General features: G+C 43.8%; 2 protein-coding genes and 2 long non-coding RNA genes across 8 annotated transcripts in view; 2 read left to right on the forward strand and 2 right to left on the reverse strand.

Moving 5' to 3' along the window:
• LOC118318223 overlaps positions 1–1,054 on the reverse strand; it is a 48,012-nt gene extending 46,958 nt beyond the window's left edge. The window contains exon 1 of one of the 5 annotated variants that reach the window (XR_004795644.2): positions 921–1,054. This is a non-coding gene — a long non-coding RNA (uncharacterized LOC118318223). The other 4 variants (XR_004795642.2, XR_004795641.2, XR_004795643.2 and 1 more) reach the window with 4 other exon arrangements.
• tmem161a (transmembrane protein 161A) lies at positions 943–6,406 on the forward strand. Its single transcript, XM_035647666.2, has 11 exons — positions 943–1,088; positions 1,540–1,643; positions 1,745–1,828; positions 1,980–2,071; positions 2,290–2,446; positions 2,710–2,925; positions 3,076–3,219; positions 3,331–3,444; positions 3,549–3,723; positions 3,922–4,018; positions 4,215–6,406. Exons 1-11 carry the CDS (start codon positions 1,086–1,088, stop codon positions 4,517–4,519), a joined length of 1,491 nt encoding a protein of 496 aa, XP_035503559.1. The 5' UTR covers positions 943–1,085; the 3' UTR covers positions 4,520–6,406.
• A 1,688-nt stretch (positions 6,407–8,094) lies between these two features.
• Positions 8,095–19,487, reverse strand: mef2b (myocyte enhancer factor 2b). The gene is made up of 9 exons (XM_035646782.2): positions 19,329–19,487; positions 15,111–15,194; positions 14,087–14,290; positions 13,787–13,915; positions 13,372–13,561; positions 12,115–12,263; positions 11,739–11,853; positions 10,925–11,036; positions 8,095–10,126 (listed from the first exon to the last, which is right to left on the reverse strand). Exons 2-9 carry the CDS (start codon positions 15,162–15,164, stop codon positions 9,814–9,816), a joined length of 1,266 nt encoding a protein of 421 aa, XP_035502675.1. The 5' UTR covers positions 15,165–15,194; positions 19,329–19,487; the 3' UTR covers positions 8,095–9,813.
• LOC118317806 lies at positions 13,492–20,149 on the forward strand. The gene is made up of 2 exons (XR_004795527.2): positions 13,492–13,626; positions 19,356–20,149. It is a non-coding gene; the product is annotated as an uncharacterized LOC118317806 (long non-coding RNA).
• The last annotated feature ends 1,148 nt before the right edge of the window (positions 20,150–21,297 follow it).

A 21,297-nucleotide genomic window follows, 5' to 3' on the forward strand; every position in this document is an offset into this window, starting at 1 on the left:
AATTGACAGACCATAAAGTATCTGATGCTGAATTCAAGGTGCCTGATGCCACAGGACACATGCAGAGGTCGCATGGAGTCTGTGCGTCAGAGGCACGAGGGGAAACTACACGATATCAGGCAGGTGGGTTTCAAAATTGTGGATGATCACTGCACGCCACTGTTGGTTGCGCTTATTCGAACACACACACTGGTACAAAGTTGATGGAAGTTGTAGGAGTAGTGATGGAAAAAGTAGTAACCCCTTACTTCCTGCCTTAGGCTGATGTTCTTCCAAAACACTAATGAACCACCACTTCTTTCTTTTTTTGCCTAAACCTTGCCCAATCAGAGGTAAGGTAGGGACAAGGTTTTGTCACTTGCCAAGAGATTCAGCCATCATTGCATTTCCACGACAAGAGCTTGTTTTACGTCCACTGACCTGCATCTGTTCACCTGGACAGCCTGAACGCAACGGCGACCCGCTTTCGGCCTGGCCCGGGGCTAGCCGGCTAGTAGCATGTTGATAGTAGCAATAGCAAGATCATACATAAAGCCCCTTTACATAAAGCAAATTCAAGACATTTCAAAAGTCTTGTATTATCAAAGATAACAAGGACGGAACTTAAAGTCTCTTCCAGATAAATGTAATTTTTACATATTAAACGAACCACGTGTTTTGACGTCGAACAACAACAACGCTTTCTGCTACTGCTTATATTCATTCACATTTATGTATGTTAACCTTTGGTTAATATATCATTTTTAATTACAGCAGCTGAATCACAGTCTAGTGAATTTCCAACAGTCAAGTAAAAACACTAGCAGCTCAATGCTCATGTAGCCACGTTACCTCCCACCTCTGGGTTGTGGCCTAGCAGCAGCAGTGCTGGCCGACGCCGTTACAGTGTCTACAATTCACAGAGCTTTTCAGTGGAGCACCTGAACGCCGCGCTCACATCCGTCCTACTACATCCGGGACACTGGGCACAGCTTCACATGTGAGGCGGTCTGTTGGTGCAGCTGTCAGCCAGACTCTCCTGCGTGTGAAGGGGGACGCTCCCGCAGATAGCTTTGGGTTCTAACCACGGTCTTTGGGGAGGAGAAATGGTGAGTCTCATTCTAGTTCATTCAAACAAAGTCGTCAGCCTTAGCTGATGACCATGAAACCCGCTAGCGAGCTTGTTTCTCGCTCGTTGCCGGCCACTGCGGTGAGAGGCTACATGCTAATGCTAAGTAGCTCACGCCTGCAGCACTGACAGGTGGTGGAGCGTAGCCTCGACACGCTCTCTACTTGAGGCTACTGGACGTGTGCATCTCGCTGCTGTTGGCTTCCCTTTTCACATGCGCATGATCTTATTGTCGATGTAGCCAAAAGCGCGTGTCGTCGGAGCCGCCTTGTGTCTCCTGCATGCGGCTGAGTCCACAGCGTCGTGACAGACTGACACAGCTGGAGACGGGGCACGTCTCTGCCGCATCGCTCACTGACGCGCACAGGTGGGAGCTCCGGGGTTAAAAAGTCTGACATCTGAACCTGCGAGTGTGTGTCCCCCCCCCCCAGGCGCTGATGGGGGTGCAGCTCGTGGTCAGCCTGCTGGCTGCCAGCATTATGCAGAGGATGGCTCCGCACTGCTCGTTTGCCCGCTGGCTCCTCTGCAGCGGCAGGTATTTCTCACTCTCCACACACAGCCTGCTCGTGAAGTGGCCACAGACCATTTTTGCACTGTTTTTTTGCGTTTACATTGTGGCCGCTGTCTCTTCTCCAGTTTGTTCCGGTTCAAACACCCATCAGAAGGAGAGCTGTGCGCGTTGGCAGGGAAACAGATGCCCAAACAGAACAGGAGAGACAGGTGGGAGCTGGGGGGGGGGTTCCACAAAAAACTCACATTTGTAGATCTCTGCGCTCTTTTTGTGCACATGCTGCACAGATGAGCCAGACTGTAAAACACCCATAGCTGGCACACATTTGTTTTTAACGTGTTCTCCTTGTGTTATTTCTAGGCGACAGAATGGAGAGAGCAAGCCTCTCACTGTGCCCAAAGACATTGACCTTCACCTGGATAAGGCTCCAGTCAACGTCATCGATGCTCTCGGTAAAACAAACACTGCTCCTTCTGCACCACGGCGACTCAGTGCAAGTACAAACACTGCTCAGGCTCAGCTGTTGGCACCACGAGCAACCTAATATACATTTAAATTGCTTTCTGTTTTTATGGTTCCTGTATGAAATCACTTTTTTTTATATCAACAGGTACCACACAAAGGAGAATACTAATGTTCCCTTTTCCCCCCCTCTTGTTTCTACTCTCAGTGCTGCGTTTTTTCCTGGAGTACCAGTGGCTGGTAGATTTTTCCATCTATGCGACGGGTGTCTTCCTGTTCACCGAGTGTTATTACAGTGTGGTGGATGCCTCCAAGGAGTTCAACATCGGAGCTCTCTGGTGTGTTCTGACTGTTCTCTTCAGTCTGTATCCTTCAACTGCACGTCACAACAGACGCGTCTCTAAATATCTAGACTGACCAATCCTTCGACATGTCATCTTATTTTAATGCTGCAATCTCAAACTTTTCCATGATCAAAAGGCGAAGATGATGAGGCATCTTGTCACATTTGTGAAAGTGTAACATCTCTTTTGTCAGGGTGCATATAACTATAAATATATTTTAATTGGTTGCTAACGTAGCCTCATTAGGAGATACAGTACAGGTACCCTTGACGTGCGACACTCAGAAAGACCCTCCACACGCTGATGAGCCACTACTTCCGCTCTGAGGAAGGCGGCGAGCGATCAGTGTGCCTCGCCTTTGGCTTCCTTTCTCTGCTCATAGCCATGCTGGTGCTGGTGGTCCGAGAGGACTACCTGGAGTTCGGCCTGGAGTCGGGCTTTTCCAACCTATTTGATAACTTGGAAATCTTTGCCAAAAAGCAGGGCTACGCCGACTGGTCGTGAGTATCTGACATTGCGAAGGCAACTGATAAGTAAAACACTGTGATATGTGAACACTGCTTTGGTTTAGTGCAACGCTCGGGTCAGCAAAACATTTTACTTGCGTTAAATGCAGCCTTGCTCACTGTTTGTTGTTGTTCTGGCTACAGAATCCCAGTGACTAAACTGACGGTGAAGCTCGGTCTGGCCGCTGTCTGCGCTTACATCGGCGCTCTGCTGGCCTTCCCCGGCCTGCGGCTGGCTCAGACTCATCTCGATGCTGTGCAGATGAACTCAGACCGGCCCCTCATCCAGTAGGACCTGATACATTTACTCTGCAAATAAACACTCCATGCTTTATTAAAAAAAAACATTGCATGAGCAGTATTTATCCCTCTCAGCGGTGCCCCTAATCTTTCCCACAGGATTCTGCTGCACATGAGTTTCCTGTCTCCAGTCATCGTGGTGGTTCTGTGGGTGAAACCCATTGCAAGAGACTTCCTGGCCAATGCACCCATGGGGAAGACCTCTATCACAATGTGAGTGCAGATACATATTTTATACACTACTAAGTAAGAAATGCCAGATGTCTAGTGGGCATCTGTTTTGTGCTGACGTTTGCTGCTCTGATAATCTCTTGCAGAGTTCCCAGTGAAGTATTTGACAGCATGCGTCTGTGGATCATCGTGGCGCTGTGCGCTCTGCGCTTGGCACTGACTCGTTACCACCTGCAGGCCTACCTCAACCTGGCTCAGAAGTGGGTGGAGCAGATGAAGAAGGAAGCGGGTCGTATTGCTGCCATTGACATTCAGAGGAAGGTCAGATATAATGTCAACGTTTTATGTAGTCTATGATCCAATAAACAACTCAGATTTGACAGTTTGAAGAGGTAGTGAATTTTTGTTCCACTTTAGAGTTCCGATTTTTTTTCTTTTAATCAAAGCTTCCCTCGGACATTGAAAATCAAAAACTCTGTAACTGCATGTGATGTGTAAAGTTAATGTGCGGTTTTCCAGGTCACACGTGTGTTTTGCTATCTGGCTGTGGTCGCGCTCCAGTACCTGGTTCCTATTTTGCTCATCCTCTTCTCTACACTGTCACTCAAGGCACTAGGTAAGTAAAATACCCACACCACCATCATCACAAGCACTTTATTAAAGAAAGAATTCATTCTTGATATCCATCTCTCTCTGTTAAACTTGAAGCTAGGCGCTGGCTCGCTTTGCATATAGTCCTGAAATAGGGGATACGGCTAATTGCTTCAGGCCAAAATTAATCCATACAAACTGATTTCTTGTGATTCCTGCAGGGGACTTTTCCTGGGCAGTGGGTGCAGAAGAGACCCCCGGGGTCACACCGGCACTTGTGATGCCCACAGCAGCACCTGTGCTGCCCGGCAATCTGGATGAAGATGAAGATGGGGCGGATGACATGGAGGAGGACATCCAGGCCACCGTCGCTCACCTTTCGGCGACCTTCACAGCGCTGCGGGCCGTCCTCACTCCACTGTTCTTCCGAGGCTTTTTCGCCTTCCTTACTTGGTGGGTGGCTGCCTGCCAGGTCATCAGCTCTCTGTTCGGCATCTACTTCCACCAGTACCTGATGCAGAACTAAGTGAGGGAATCCGAGAGCCTACTACTGCAGCTGCAATGCAACTCTGGCTCTCAGCTACTGTTGTACTGCAGTGGAGAGACATTTCATTCAAACACACAAATAGAGGCAGAATGCAACACATTTTGGGATGTAACGGAAGAACTGATCAAGGTTTGCTGAGAACAGATCGGTGGCGGGCACCGTCCACTGCAAATATCCGCTTTTTATGACCAGCAGGCTACTGGAATCAATAACACCAATATACAGGGAGAACTGGAGCCTGTATCGCAAAGCAAGTTAACTGAGTCTGGGCTCCTTTGAGTCTTACAGAGTCAGTCCTTGGAACTTCCATGCAACATCAGAGGAACCATAGGACACAGTGAAAGCTTTAGGGGTAAAAAAACGATATAGTACCCGTTCAATGGGATCACAGCAGCTACAATGCCTGTCAACATGCTGACGTTCTGACCATGACACCCTCGGTACCACACCCATCTGCACACTCCTCTTCATTTTGATCTCAAACACACATGTAGTTTACTGTATCTTGCACGGTTGTGACAAAAATCAGTCTACACAGCATATTTGCAGTGTCCAACCTTTCCTAAGATGATAAACAGTGAGCTCAATGCAGAGTTCAGGTATAAAAACCATCCATCGGGTTGTAAATGTAGTAAACCTACCTGTTAATTGAAAGTGCAAACACATAATTATACAAACTGGTTATTCCATTTCTCATAAAGGCCCAAGAGATTCTACTGCTCTATTAAATTGCTCAAATCGACCTCTGTACTTTTGTCCACGTCAGGATTTTGTCCTAATGATGACTCATGTTAGTTGACCTGTCATGTCAGCCACGCAGCATATGTTACCATGGTGATACATCCCAACTAAAAGTGATTCCAGAGCCACCAAAACCCGAGTTAAGCCCGAAGACGACCGACTTACCCGCTGATCTTGCTTTCTGATCCCCGATCCTCTTCCTGCTTCTTCACAAGAACATTTTTCTGCGACAGTTCAGACATATCTACGTCAGTGTTACCCAGATCGTTCTCACTAGGAACGTTAAATGCTGCATTTAAGATATATAATGGTAGCGGACTGAGTATTGGCATTTGTCCCAGTGTAGATAAGACAGTTTATTTTATTGAGGGACGTTTAGTCTCTCTTAAGGAACCGATTCAAGAGTGCTAATTTTTTATCTTTTTCTGCTTTAATGTTTTGATTGTGACGACGTAGTAGAGCTAATTTCCAGCCTAATGAATTAAACAGCTGAACACGAATCAGTCGAAACTGTAGTTGATGCTGAGTTTTAGCCAAAACCTGAGCGCAATCGCTTTTCTATAAAGAGTTTCCTTCAGAATTCCCAAGTGCCTGGGAGTTCAGGGATTTTGAAACTTTCAAAATCTCCTCCCTCCCTCTTCATGCATATTTAGAATGAATAGAAAAATTAAGACTCCAAACTCATTTGTTTTACTGATCATTTTCAAACACTTATTTCACTGGCAACATTTTTGTACTTTTCAGTTTTTGCTGTTTTTATTTGCCAATCAGTCGTGTACATGTAGGTTTAATCAAAGTCTACCTTAAGATTCATTTTGCATCAGTGTGTTGTATGTATTTATTTATTTATTTTACGTTGCCTCAGTTAACTTTCGTTATTCAGAAATGATACAGATTCTGTTCCTCTGCATTTTTATTCAATTTATGGCAACTTTTGATTTTGTGTTTTTGTTATTAGATACAGTATTTGAATTGAATGCCCTGAAATCATTGTACTGTGAAGTTCATAGGGAAACGTTGCTGTTTGAGATTTCCTGAATGCATGGTGTGCAAAAGGTTTTGGCTGTAACCTGAACATTTGGTTTTGTTTGTATGGCTCAATAAAAAAACATTCTGATCCTGTCAGTTTGATCGTCCCACTTCATTCTGCCGTTCCACAGAGGAGCGTGGGAGATATCGCAGATCAAACCTTTTCAGAATCGCCGCTCCAATTGACAAAAGACATGAGGCGTGACCATGGAGTGTCTCGCCGCTGTGCAGGGCTCTGAACTCTGTCCCTAACCTCCTGAGAAGATCATTCTTTAATCACTGTTAATTACTATGAACCTGATCCCCTGAAGACTCCCAGAAGAAATATGATCCTCCAGCCAGGATGCCCGACTTAACAGAAGGAAACAGTTTTAGTGTCTGGACATTATTTCATACATATTGCATTCAAATGCTCCCCATTTGCCAGTGCACTCTAAAATTCATCTAGATTAAAAAGCAATATGACATCAAAACCATCAGATATACTGTACACACCAGCAGTGTTTGAACAACAGTTTAAGGAATGTGATCTTTCTCCAGAGCAAGACTTGGAAGAGGCTCTTTTGTCTGAAAGCTGACATGATTTATTGGTGATATCATTCGATTTTCCACGTCCAATCCAGTGGGTCTCTCCAACTCGGGGGCATGACGGCCACCTAGCAGGCTTTTTATGTGCACTGGGACATGCCCCATTGGACGATAACAATCACAAAGGCGGACAAGGGGAGAAATTTTGGAGGGCACCAGTTAACAACCTTTACACTCCATATATTACACGATGGTTGTCTGAATTCTAAGGATTGGGATGTTATGTTTCTAAAGCAGCACTTAGCTGCTGGTTAAAGCCTCATAGGAAAAATGAGATCATGTTATGGCTCTTGTGTTAGAAAACATGTTTAGATAATTGAGGAGCATGATTTGAGCCTCGAGGCAACATCTGTAAGTAGCCCCCTCACTCACTGTGACCACTGGAGCTCTGATCCTCTCTGACGCGACTGTGAGAGCGTCCGGCCTAATGAACTGAAAAGGTGACAGGGTTGACATATCTATATGAGCACATTGATTATGTGCATCTGTGTTGGAGGCCAAGTCAGGCAGCCGTGGCTGCTTGCTGTCGCTATAGAAACCAGTGTGTGTGTGTGTGTGTGTGTGTGAGCAGGACCCAGACATGCCCTACAGACTGGGCCCCGGCCTTGTCTCGGGGGAGCAGACCAGACATGACCCCGGTGAGAGGCTCTTTTCATTTAGGCTGGAGCGACGACAAGAGGTGGACCAGGGCTCGACTTTAGTTGAGATGGAAACGAAGGCAACTGCTCCGTAGGGGAAGCGTAAGAAGACTTTCAGGCAGAGTTACACTGTTACACAACCAGGCACGGAGAGGACGCGTCTTGTGCTGAATGTAGTTTTTGAAGACATGAAGGTCTCCAGGGTTTTAACTCGACCATGCCTGCTCCTTTCATTTGGGGGCTGCGTGGTGAGCTGCCTCGTCTGACGGGCCAGACATGGTAATGTGGGAATGTGTGTGTGTGTGTGTGTGTGTGTGTGTGTGTGTGTGTGTGTGTGTGTGTGTGTGTGTGTGTGTGTGTGTGTGTTCAAAAGATGGAACGTGAGGTGGGAATAAGTGGACACATGAAAGCTTGATAGCTACACAACAGAAGGCATTTTATCTGTCTATATAAAAAAACTGAATTGCATTTTTCCCCTCAAAAGAAAGATGACAAACTAAATTTCCTTTGTGGAAGTAAAAAAAAGAAGAAGAAAAAAAAATCAGACCCAAGCAAACCTACAAATCAAACCGTCTTTTTTATTTAAAAGAGAATCACCACAAATGTCAAATAAAAACCTGTCTCTGTTGTGCTAGTGAAGCATTCAGCAAACATGAAAACTAAATCCAAAACATCAGAATACTGATAACTGATAGCTGAATCCACATAACTGCATTTGAAAAGGAAATAAAGGGGGGGGGCAATTCCACAGCAGCACTTGAACTTGAAGTCGTCCACCAGCTGGTTCACTGAATCTCTGCAGTTTTTCATTTGTTAAATATCTTTGGGGTGAAGCACTGATCATAGAGATTCATTAATTAATTAATTAATCACTAATGGTTAAGGCTCTGAAACTTCTCATTCAGATGCAAGTATTGAAGAAGATGAGACCTCGTGGCCAGAGTTTCAACCCAAACTCTTGAGTATATTTGTCATTGGTGGTCAAAAGGGTTGAGTACACTAAACTAGAACTCGCAGACGTCCAGTGCACAATAACGCAGTGCAAAGTAAATTTACATATATAACGAAATATATACTATAATATTCCTCAATAATAATAAAAAACTTAATTCATGTTTTTTTCAAAGAAATATTCTATGATTAATAATTAGACTCATCCATTACACCATGTCTCATATATTTCTAAATATCAATACACACTTACTAGATTAAGCCCTTGAGGAAAAAAAGGAATTGATACCATTGAAATATTAGTAAATAGACCTGCTATAGATAAATACATACATCTCTGGGTGGTGCAGTATTTGATTGCAATGAATAGGGACTTAAAGCAGATTGTCTTAAGTTTTGTTATGGACAATTCAGAGTTAATCATTGTTTGTAAGAATCACTTAACTCAAATTTAGCTCATCCGCAACTATAGTCTTTCACACAAACATGCAAAGACATTTTGTTTTAGACTCTATCGTCCAAAGGCCTGAGATCCACTGCAGCTCAGTTCACTTTTTTCAAGTCTATACCCGCATGTCCATGACGCAGGATTAGATCACTCTAATTGTTCATCAAAACCCTGAAGAGAACATCTCTCGGTGTAATTCCTTATTTTGTGTACAAATGCTTAATTTTTAACAGTATTTGACCACGAGAGCTTCACATTAGCTTTTATTTTAAAAGGCATTATTTGTTCCTCAGTTGAGGACCAATGGCAGTGACAGTACACTACAGTATTGTTTTTAAAGCAAACTTGAAAAAATATGCACGTCTCCTTTAAGACGTCTTTGTGTCCAGGCACATTTCACTATTTCGAACGAGGCCAAGGCTCCAGAGAAGTGTGGTGGGACTGGGGAGTCAGTTTACTGCTACTTTCCAATTTTCAAAAATGAAGGCCGCTTTGAAAAGCCAATATGCACGCGGAGACGTTTTACACTTGGGGGACAAATTCAGTTGGTCCCACTGTGCTGCTGCGGCTAACTTAGACAAAGTCACAGAGCAAAACGAACACATTTCAAATTGTAATATTTTTTGATTCACATTATCTGCACACGGAAAAACTAAAACTAACCAAACAAAAAGCAAATGTCCGTATACATCTGTCTCCTCGTGGGATCTATCAAATGTTGCAGAGAAAATTTTGCCCAGGAGAGAGTCCAGCTCCGTGAGTGTGTGTGTGTGTGTGTGTGTGTGTGTGTGTGTGTGTGTGTGTGTGTGTGTGCGTGTGTCTGGTTTTGATGGAAGATAGCTGATTGAATGAACGGGTGCGTGGACAGCAGCTGCCAACTATCTCTGCCAGCCGTCACTCATCTCTAGCTGCCTGAGCGGCTGCCCTCCTTCCTTCTCGTCTTGTGGGTAACCGCCTTTGGGAAACTCCTTCGTCTCATTGGCCGGCCGGGTTTCTGGAGGGGTATGGCAAGCCGAACCGAGGTCGCTGATTGGAGAATGCTGTCTGAGGTGGTGTAGAGGAGGGGAGGTGGGCGAGGACATGTGCTCAGGAGAGCTGCGCTCCGATTTGATGCTGAGGTTGAGGGATGGCAAATGTGGAGAGGCTGAGGAGCAACACTGAGAGGGGAAGGAGCACCCTCCACTGGACACTCTGTAAGACGACAAGAGGACGGACAAAAGTTGGACAAAACACCATTTGCTCTGCAAATATGCTGAGTCTATCGGGCGCAACTCAATGAGAATGATGTATTTGCGAATGTGCCATTTAGAGGATCCTTTTGTTTAAGATACGAGATTAAAAAAAACAGTGGAGGTACCAAATGCAACCAATGAACAAACATGAATGTGTGATTCAATATTTCATGGAGAAAATGAAATCCAGTGAATGTATCACTTGAACACAGGTTGGCACACAGCTTTCCATACAACAATATTTAATTGTATGTACATATTTTTCATTCAATTTATAATTCATCCATTCATTTTCATGTTTATTTCTCAAGTGTTACGTTATAATTTATCTTTTTAAGACACATTGACTTTTTCATTTCATTTTGAAATTATTTTTTTTACACCCCAAGACCCTTAAAGGATAAACAGTATAGACTGACTCCATTTCTTTAGACATCACCTTGTTTTTTCTCTATTTTTCTTTTTTTCATCTCCCCGTTGTTTTTCTGACCCTAAAAGGTCGATAATCCCTTGATTGTTTTCTGAATATACATACTCTTTATAGTTGCTCGGGCAGACGATTGCCATCATTTTGAGATATGTACTATACATAAAATAATGCTATTTTATGCCTGGTGAAGATCCGACTGATCAAAATGTTGCACGGGGAATAAAAAAAACTGTGTATATATTACATGGCGTGTAGATTTTACTTTCTTATTGATGATTACATATTGTATCCACACAGTAGCATCATATTACCCATTGATATACTTACCCAGGACTTATATGAAGCCCATGATGCTCCGGAGGCGACTGTGCTGTTTGCCAGGGGCTCATTGCCCCTCGCTGTAGACTAACAGAGTGATAAAACCCGGGTTGGCTGTACTCTGGAAACAGAGAAATGACAGGAATATACATATTCCATTGTTAGATTATTTTAGTGGGTAGCTTAATATAACAGGTGGATTTTGTTGGACAGAGACAATCTTTCCCTGTTTCCAACCCACTGTGACATCACCAATTGGTTTGTGAGCTGCCGTTTTGAAGCCTTGCATTCTCAATTTTGTTTTTTGAAACCAGAGGAAACCATATTTGGAGGAGCGTGTCTGACTGAGAGATTGTCCACTGAGCGTGGAACTTGCACCCATTGGATGGCACAGATTGTCAATCACTCTGTATCCACGTGCCAATGTTAATCGTGCTTTATCATCTATTTCACTCTAAATGAGACCATCATTTACAGAAAGAACATCATGCTGTGTGGAAGGAGACACGAAACTAGCAAATAAGGCCATAAACTCCTCAGAAAATGTTTACTGACGTCGCAAATCAGGTGAGACGTAGTCATTTTCTCATAGACTTCTATAGAAGCAACCAGTGGAGACGCCCTCTGCTGGTCCTTCGCGAGAATACAGCTCTCAGACATTTCTGCATTGGCTTCACTTTCCGGACTCTGTGACTAGATCCATTTTTATATACAGCCGATGTTTTCCAATCTTTATGCAAAGCTAGGCTAACAGCTTCCTTTTGACCATAAAGACATGGAAGCAAACAGCACCTTCAAAGTATCTTTTCATCTGCAGACGTACCAGGAGTTCCAGGGGAGGGGAGGCTGTAGCCTCCCAGACTATGGCCCAGCAGTCCTGCCTTGCCCATAGTCACCATGGAGCCGCCACTGTGCAGACCCTGGTACAAGAGACCCCTCTGGTGGACAAAGAGGATAGTCAACATATAGGGACGGAGAGACATCAGTGTAAGCGTACAGTATAAAAACATATGAATATGTAATTGTGAAAGGTCAGTGAGTTTGGAAAAAAACTGTGAAACGGTTTGTCTAATTTGCAAATCAATTAGCACGGGTTCAGTTTTGCCAGAGTCTCGGGTTTAAGAAGCCCTGCGGTGTACAGCATGTGTCAGATGTCACTGACACCCATTTGATCGCACTGGAAAGTAACGGCCACTTACAGCCGAGTTGTGGTTAACACGTGTGGCGCCCATGGTCTGGTTAGCAGAATCCCCCCGCAGGTTCTCCCCGCCCAGGTTCAGGGCAGGGGGGCTTTTCATGTCCAGAGCTCGGTTCAGGTTGCCGTGGGACAACACGGAATAGCCGATACCTGCACAGTGAAAGAGAGGGGAGCAGGAAGTGAAAAGAGATGTGAGCTTGTTTCGCCCACAGAAGGAATCGTTTAATTTCCTGTTACATATTCTTCACCTCCCTCCGTTTGTGTCTATAAGTGTGATAAAAAAATATACTTCTCCTTTTGGTTTGACCACTGAATTAGTGCGTGATCCATATGGGACAATGGACAGTGGTCATTTATAAGTTCATGGTAATATTTGTAGGATATTTGCAGCTGACCTGACACAAACCACTTTGAACAGATTGTAAACCAGTGTCAATTAATAGAAAAAGGTGTGTGAGATACATTTAAAAACACGATGACCGTCTATTACATGGCGGTACGTCCGAGTAGTTAATGACTGTAAAAGAGCCTGACACGACTGGCAGGTGTGACTCTGTACAGAAACCACAGAACTGGTTACAGCCGCTGTTATGTTGGTGGAGGGCCAGTTTCACAAAACAGGCCAAACGCATGTGTGGATTCGTACACACAGACACACACACACACACACACTTCCTGTGAGTTCACAGCCAGCTGCACAGGATATTTGATAGTACGGTACAGTACATGTGAATTTTACAGCAGGCATTTGACAAGAAGGAAAGAAGAGCGTGAATGGATTTTCACACCAAATGCTTTGCATCTATTTCAAGGTGGAAACTGTTCAGTGCGCGATTTCACGACACACAGCTCTGAATTACTAATGCCCTTGATGCCATTGGCTATGCCCAAGGCTAATTTCCATTCAGCAGAGTGTTAATTTGATGTCTGTTATGATGTTGTTGTTTTTTTTAATCTGTACAAAATTTCATTTTGCAACTGAACTATTTTATTGCCACAGAGTTGGTGAGTGGTTAAACATTATGAATGATTATAAAACCACAGTTAATCATGAAAAAAAATGTATGACTTGCTTTAGTTTTAAACTTTACTCCTCTTTGTCATAAACAATGCTGTTTGTGAACCGGGCTCTTCATACAATAACACAATCTCGTAACCGTAACTGTCAGCATGCTTTTTGCACAAATAGCCCCGAGACAAATTCCCATATGTCCAGTAAATATTTAACACTTTGCAAATAAAAGATTAGGCAGCTCACCTGAGTGTGGAGACATGAATGCGGAGTGTGCGTGTTGCGCAGCAGGGCTGGCAGAGCCGGGTCTGGAGCCAATAGATTTAAAGCCTGGGGGTCTGTGGGATGCCACGCTGGATCCGGAGGAGTTGGGGAAGCCGTTTTCACAGCCTGCAGACACCAGGAACTGGGCCTCCGGTGAGAGCAGCGATGGAGCCTGAAGTAAAGACCACACAGAGTATATAACAGCAGGAAGAATTCAAGTCTCAAAGTTGCTAGCAGGTCAGTAAAAAAGATTATATTTGCGGAGAAAGGTTATGTTCTGAATTTATGAGTCAGAATCACCACTTTAACTTTGACAGTACCACAATAGTTGACTACGTAGTAGAGTGTGTGTCTGTGTGCATCTGTGTGTGTGTGTGTGTGTGTGTGTGTGACTGACATAGAAGCGCTGGCGTGCCACAGAGAGATCCATGCCCTCGCTGAGAGGGTATTTTTCCGCTGCCACCTGCATGCTCTCCTCGTTGTCGAGCTCTGAGGCATCGAGGCCGAGGCCCTTCCTCCGCAGGGTCTGATGCAGAACAGAGGGCGCACATGAAATGCATCCAGCGAGATAGCATGGGGATTTAGAAAAGCAAGACTGCGATATTGGGGGGTTTATTCCCAGCATGAGTTTTGGTTAAAGTTGTCGCAGGATTTTGTGTCTATGCTTCATTTCCCTTAATGGCAGCGTGGACAGTACCTCCAGTATGTCCGTGTTGGTGCGGCTCTCGTGCGGCTCGCTGTACTCCGTGTACTTGAGCAGCACCTTGTCCATGTCGGTGCTGGCGTACTGGAACAGACGGTTGGTGCTGTTGAAGATGATGAGGGCGATCTCACAGTCACAGAGCACGCTCAGCTCGTACGCCTTCTTCATCAGACCAAACTTACGCTTGGTGAAGGTCACCTGTGGCACGGAAAACCACACGGACGTTTGAGTCTCACCTTCAGCTTGAGCTGATTACCGCTGAAGTGTGAACGGTGGAATATAGTAATATCCTCATTACTTCTGAGTGAATGAGTGATTGGAATAAAACAACAAGCAGAATTTGCGAAAGAAAACTAACTTTCACAAAGTAAGTCTGAAAGTCAAAGCTGCATTTCCAAACAGTTTGACTCCTATTTGACCCTCAACATGCGAGTAAGAAAACTGCCACAACTATTGTAAAATCTAATCATGATTCTACTACTGTCACTCATCATTCCAGATGCATTAATGTGCTATTTCCTCTTTTTTTTTTTAAAGATATCTTTCCTTCACACATTAGCCACAGGAGCTACAGTATATGTCTGCTTTCGATTCTGTGCTGGACTCAAAGCTATAACTATATAACTATAACTGCCTTCTTTACTTTCTATTGCATATCCTTGCAAGAAACATACAGTAATGTGCTGTATCGACATATGCATATACTACTGGCACTACTTAATCTTGAAGTCTGGAAAAATGTCCGAAAATAGTCAGTTACAGGTCTCCAGAGCCCGAGGTGACATCTTCAAATGTCTAACACCTCTATGATACTCAGTTCACCAGGATACAGAAGTGGTAAAAGCAGCAAATCCTCATTTAAAAAAAAGAAATATTGCTAAATAATGAACTGTTAATAGATGAATAGATTAATCAGTCGATACAAATGTCACTTCTTGTATAGTACATGTATACAAACGGGTTGTGGTTAAAATTCTTTTATAAATTCATGGAAATGAAATACTGCATGTGCGCCCACCTGTCTATTCCTCTGGTCCAGAATCCGAGAAATTTGTATTTTCTTTCTCCCCATTTTTCCCCCTGTCGTCTGTAACTCTGACACCTGTGACAGAAAACAGAACAATGATATAGGAGAGCAGAGTACAATTTGACTGTGTTATTGGCATTCATAATGCTGCATTTTTATTAAACAATAATATTTACAATGATACCTTCGCTTGTTCAAGAAAAATGAAAATTGGGTGGAAAATGTTTCTCGGGGCTCATCAGCTGCCGTCACTAAATATTTTGAACCGAAGCTGAGCCCATCATCTAAATATTACGGTAACACACCATTAATGTTCAATATCTTCAAGCTCATATAATTATGCTGGGAAAATGTCATCCATTTGGTTCAAGTCCCTTCCCCCTTGGTACACAGGCGGGGTGTTTATTTTTACCACCATGAGGCGATGCGGTCTAAAGTTAGAGCGGCCCTCGCCGGGCCAGCGGTCCACGCAGTCTAACACCCCCACAGTCTGGGTTACCCCCGGGCCTGCAGCACAGTGCTCGGCTGCACCGCGCAGCCCCGAGAGACAGGGTTAAAAATACAGTTGACAGCTCCTTTTAAAGGTTCAGCGGGCAATAGCTGAAACCAAACTGTAGAAGGAAAACGGTGTGTTTTTGAAAGATGGCTGACGCTAAAAGCCTCCCACTCCTCTCTCATGAACAGCCAGGTCAGTGGGAAAGAAGCGGCAGGGTTCGGAGAGGCAGACAGCAGAGATGTGGATGGATTGTGGTTAGCCTGAGAATGTCCATTTTTGAAATTCACACCCGCTGTTTATCTGTTTTTCTTGGTCATGAAACCCCCCCCCCGCTCCCGTCCCTGCCCCTGTCCACCACATCGCGCTGGACACGGGAGCAATGTGAAAACCAGAGGATTCTTCATTCACCCCTTGCATGGTGAGAGACAGCAGCGATTAGACTGCTGCAAGAGCACGAGGCACTAAATCAAACATATTTGCACTGTGCATGAGTTATTATCTCCATTTTACCCCGAGTATCGGTCAAACGGCTACATTTACTGGTGGTCTGACTCCTCTGACCTGACCATACAGTACTCCGCCAAAGCCCCAAGGAGTTTTCACGGGTTTTTCCCCCCGATAGGAGCCACATATTGGACTTCGCTATATTTAGCTCCCTGTCCCTCCTGATGGCGCATGAGCGGATATGGCGTCCGCGTTCCCACGACCCCTGAAGTGCCCGCTGCCCCTCAACGTAAGCTTGGCACACAGGCATCTGGGGCATTTCTGGAGGAATCCACCTCTTTGCCCTCATCATTACCTTATAAAGCCCTGCGATATATATCCTCCGTGCTGAATGTGCCGCCAAGGCAAGACGCACCGCAACACTCACAGCTGCGATAACCTCTGTGGTAAAAACCCCACACACTGCGGCTCTTGCTCCATGAGCCTGTCTGTCTATTTAACGGGGCGAAGCTCTGAGCTCGCAGCGCGTCAAGCTGCTCTGCGTTTTTTGGTACAGAAGTGAGAAAATGTAGCCTTGCATCGAGGCGTGTTGATGGTGAGAGGAGAGGGAAGTGGGACATGTGTGTTCTAAACAGGGCAGAAAGATCTTTATCTCAGAAGGTTCCTCTCCTCTCAGATATAACCAAATGACGACCATCACCGCCACAGACAGCTCTGTCAGAACACACGACTGTGGGGATAGATATAGCCGCACCTCCAGTCAAACAGCGTAGAGTTGCTTGTAGCGCTCTCTGTGGTTTTGTAGGTTTGTCGAAGGCCTAAAGGCCCCCCCCCAAAAAAAAAGGTAGAAAAAGGCCTGGCAGTAACTCACACCTCAGCTAATTCTGGATGTTTTTCCCATACGGCAACTGTCATTAGACGTCTGTGAAAGCCCCAGAACTTGAACTGTGATCTGACATCTCTCGGCTCAACTCGTGAACGTGTCACCACCAAGCGCAGATCTTTAACTTTTATTTCTAAATGTCTTCTGTGTGTCCTGTAATGGTGCAATAATCACACACACACACATACACACACACACACACACACACACACACACACAGACACACACAAACACACACTTGCCCTTGAGTCTCGCGGCCTCTTTGGGAAAAGGCCGCACCTTCCTCAGACTCCCTCCCAGAGGCCTGGCAGTGGAAAAAACTGACACACGGACAAACGACAGGCACCAGTAGCCCGGCTCTCTGACATATACCCTGGGAGCTTCTGTGTAATCAACAACAAACAATTATACCAGGTTTGAACAGTTGTGGCGATGACGATGAATGTATTGCACTAGTTGCTTTTTTTTTCTTGCTTCCGTGAACTGCACGCGTGAACGACAAGGGGGAAAAGTAGGGCATTCGTATTGGGGGGTTCTGCTTTATTGGTTTTCCTTCCATGAGTCATTCAGAGCATGGTGGTTTGTAGATGTCTCACAAACATGGGAAACAAGTGCATGTGATGCATGCTTATCATCCACAGAAATGGCTTATTTGATGGTGGCAAAGTAGATTCAGACAATAACTGATGATATAAAAATATGAAGGCAATCAAAAGTTGCAGTTGGTCTTATCAGTTTCCCCCATTGGAAGCATGGCTGTGATATATCATTTATTATACCTTTTATTCAGTCATGGGTTGTTTTTACAATAAAATTCAATCACAACAGAAGCTGCACCTACTATGACGGTTGCATTACACGACTATGCCGAACTCACAGCAGCATCAGTTGTAGCTGCGCGAGTGCCGCCTCTAACCAGCAGCCTTGTTTTTCACTGTTTTATTCATTTTAGCAAAACGTCACACCTAAAACCAGACCCAAAACTGACTACGAGAATAGAAAACATGAACAACATTTGCATGAACCAAAACATAATTCATCCCCAAATTCGTGATAAAAAAGGGTGACCTGTATTTTGAGGAAGAGAGAAACTTTTTTTGTAGCTGTTTAATCCTAAGATTTATATCAGGAGGTTTGTGTTCACATCAAACATTTGGACCTAAGGAATCAAATTTTTATGTTAAAAGATTGGTTGCTCAGATAAATAAATGTGAATGTCTGTGTGTGGGTGTGTGTGGGTGTGTGTGTCTTCAGGGTTACACGGTTCATGCGCTCGCCGGGCCTTTGCAGAGAAATGGTGAGGAAATATTTGTCTAATTTTAACAGGAGATAATTGAATTGCCTTGATATTTTTTGATAGAGCCAGAATAGCAGTAGTACACGCAGGCATGAGCTGAACATTTGATCTTTCCAGGAATAGAGGGAAAAAAAAAAAAGCTTTTCGTGCCTTTATATGAGGATGCTCTCGAGAGCCAGCGGACCCACGGTGGAGACACAAACCTTTACGACAGATGATAGAGGGAAACCTCTTTGGAACCTCTTTTGATGGAAATGACAGTAGACAAAAAGTTTCATCTTTAGCCAACAGTCTCATCCATCAAACTATCTATCAATCTATCAATCTATTTATCTATCATTCTATCTATCTATCTATCATTCTATCTATCTATCTATCTATCTATCTCTCTCTCTCTCTCTCTCTCTCTCTCTATATATATATATATATATATATATATATATATATATATATAGATATATATATAGATATATATCATTCTATCTATATATCTATCTATCTATAAATCTATCTGTCATTCTATCTAAATATCTATCTATCTTTCTATCTATCTATCTATAATTCTATCTATCTATCTATCTATCTATAAATATAGTGTGAATCTCTTGCTCTTCATATTTCAGTGAGGCAATAAAACCCACAGGGGGATTTATTCTACAACTTATTAAAAACAATAAATTGTGATCAATGTGGAACAGTTTGAACTGAGACTCTGCAGTTCAAGTCGAACAGTGAGGGGTTTTTTTTAAAGCAAAAAATATAGCTTATAATGATAGCTTTAAAAAAAAGGTTTGCAGATAATTAGGCCAAACAAATTACTGACGTCACTGAAAAACAGGCCGTTTAAGAATAGCCCGTCTGTCCCCGGGTTGCCAAGCATCCCTGTTTAATATAGACTCATCTATAGGCGGCTTCCAATAGCACAGCAACAGGTACTGTCTGCCCCCGCAGTCTCTCGGCTGTGTCGTGACTTTTACCACTCAGGAAATCTCAGGAAACTTTGCTCATTTGCCTCTAAAAACAAAACAAAACAACAACCCTTCATGCTTTAAAAAAACCCAAAAACGACCCCGGAGCATCTTTTCTCACCTGTTCCTCGGTCTCCTGCTCTCTCAGCCTCTCGGTCGGGACCAGTCAGTCGAACAGCGGAGGTTGCTCGTGGGAAAAGAGGAGAAACATCAATGTCTTCAGGAGCAAAAAAAAAGGGCTTCGTCGTGTGCTCCGGTCCTCGGCTGATGAAGAGACATTCACCTGATGCAGTAGTCGCGGATGGTTCAGGAGCGCTGCTCTCCAACAGCTGGCTGCTGCTGCTGCAGCCCCGCCTCTCCCCGTCACCAGGCCCCGCCCCCCGAGCCGCGCCATTGGACACGCTGCTCCGCCTCCCACCCTCCGTTCAAAACGTGCCAGTCATATAAGACTGTCTGCGGGTTTACAGCAGAAGTCACTCCACCTACATTTATGGTTTTAATGTCTTAAATATACTAACAACTGCTCAAAAAAAGAGAAAGGTTTAAGAGTTTAAGTGTTCATTTATCAGAGACCCCCTAAAGTTCCCTCATGGACCTTTGAAGGAGCCTGTGCCACATTTTGAAAACCACCACCACTTATACAGCCATTACTGTTCCTAGCAATACATGTCTAAATGGTCATCACGCTTGTATTATAATGAATCCATATCTTAGACTTAGGATGACATCGAAACAAAAAAAAGCTTCTTTGGAACTATAATTACTTGTTGTAGTGGTTTTCAATACGCGGTGCAGGATTCTTCAAATATTTATAGGTTGTGTCTTTTATCAGATTTTGTTTTGTATTTAAATACATCTGCGCTGTTTTCAGAAGCAGCGGCTCTAATTTCGTTGTACTGTTTTTCTCTTGTACAATGACAATAAAGGCGTTCTAACTTCTAACTTTATGATAAGTTATTATCCCCCAACAGAACTAAATAATATCAGTATGTTTCTGATCCCTGTATGAGTGAAAATTATTCGCAGCCTCATTAAAAAAAATCTGAGAAGAAACCTGAGTAACTGTAGTGTTCGTGTACGTGATGGGGTTATGAATAATGGTGTTTGAAGAGCAACTCTCATAAGAGGGAGGGAGGTTGGTTTAAGACCCTTATTGACAGAAGATCACTCTGCTGAAGTGTCCTCTGGCAATTCACTGAATCCCTACAGATTAATTAAGTGTCATACGTGTCGTAGATGTTCTGTGACTCAGTACATGAGGTCAGGTCACAGTTGCCCCTCCACATCGTGGGTGAATCCGGCGTTTGTTTCGAGTATTAACTCATGAAATGGATTCCGGTCTGAACTGAAGTAAAAGGTTATTTTGTCCACAGCTGCACATGCTGGCCTACAGGTTGAAAAAAATAACAGGGATTCCCAACAACAGGTCAGAGTGCAATACAACAACAGGTTACAGCCCCAAAGGTTACCATATAGATCAACAACTATGACCTTCTCAATGAACATTTCACATGTGATAAATGTGTTTACATGTGCATTAGTTATATAATTTTTGGGGATATTCAGATTTTGTTTTGTGCATGTAAATTGCTTATCTCAGTTTTGGGAAACCTGGATATATACGACCCACAGTACTCTGGTAGGAACCAGTATGTACACACCTTATCCAGGATTCTGAAGCATCTCACAGTGGCTGAGATTGTGAGCCATCGAGACACGCCTGCAGGAACACGATCACGGATACTGTAATGATCATGTAACAGGAATATTAATAACCAGGGTTTTCATGTTCAGTGTAAACCCCTCATCCAAAAGCTAGAATACCAATCGACACATAACACACCCTGTTCCTGATGCTCTTTTAAGATGAAATGAAAGGGAAAAACAGTGATCTATCACAAAGATAAGACACTGATGTAAGCAGACGCGCTGTCCGCTTAAAATATATATTTAGAGGTAATAACTGAATGGGCTGCATTATTGACTATTTTTGGGATATGACAAGATGTGCTCCTAAAAATAATATGGTGACAAATTATTAGCACAGATCGTCTGTGGAAGTGTGGACAACAACTCTATTTTTCTCTCTC

Source organism: Scophthalmus maximus, chromosome 13, assembly GCF_022379125.1.
Source record: "Scophthalmus maximus strain ysfricsl-2021 chromosome 13, ASM2237912v1, whole genome shotgun sequence".
NCBI classification, from domain to species: Eukaryota; Metazoa; Chordata; class Actinopteri; order Pleuronectiformes; family Scophthalmidae; genus Scophthalmus; species Scophthalmus maximus.

What these genes read in the sequence shown, in the direction of transcription:
- tmem161a (XM_035647666.2), top strand. An exon ending in CAACGTCATCGATGCTCTCG is followed by an intron (nt 2,072 to 2,289) that starts GTAAAACAAACA and finishes TTCTACTCTCAG; the next exon opens with TGCTGCGTTTTTTCCTGGAG. An exon ending in CTGACTGTTCTCTTCAGTCT is followed by an intron (nt 2,447 to 2,709) that starts GTATCCTTCAAC and finishes TGCGACACTCAG; the next exon opens with AAAGACCCTCCACACGCTGA.
- mef2b (XM_035646782.2), bottom strand. Translation starts at nt 15,164, where the DNA reads ATGGGGAGAAAGAAAATACAAATTTCTCGGATTCTGGACCAGAGGAAT. An exon ending in ATTCATGTCTCCACACTCAG is followed by an intron (nt 12,264 to 13,371) that starts GTGAGCTGCCTA and finishes TTCACTGTGCAG; the next exon opens with GTATCGGCTATTCCGTGTTG. An exon ending in GGGCTTCATATAAGTCCTGG is followed by an intron (nt 10,127 to 10,924) that starts GTAAGTATATCA and finishes GTCGTCTTACAG; the next exon opens with AGTGTCCAGTGGAGGGTGCT.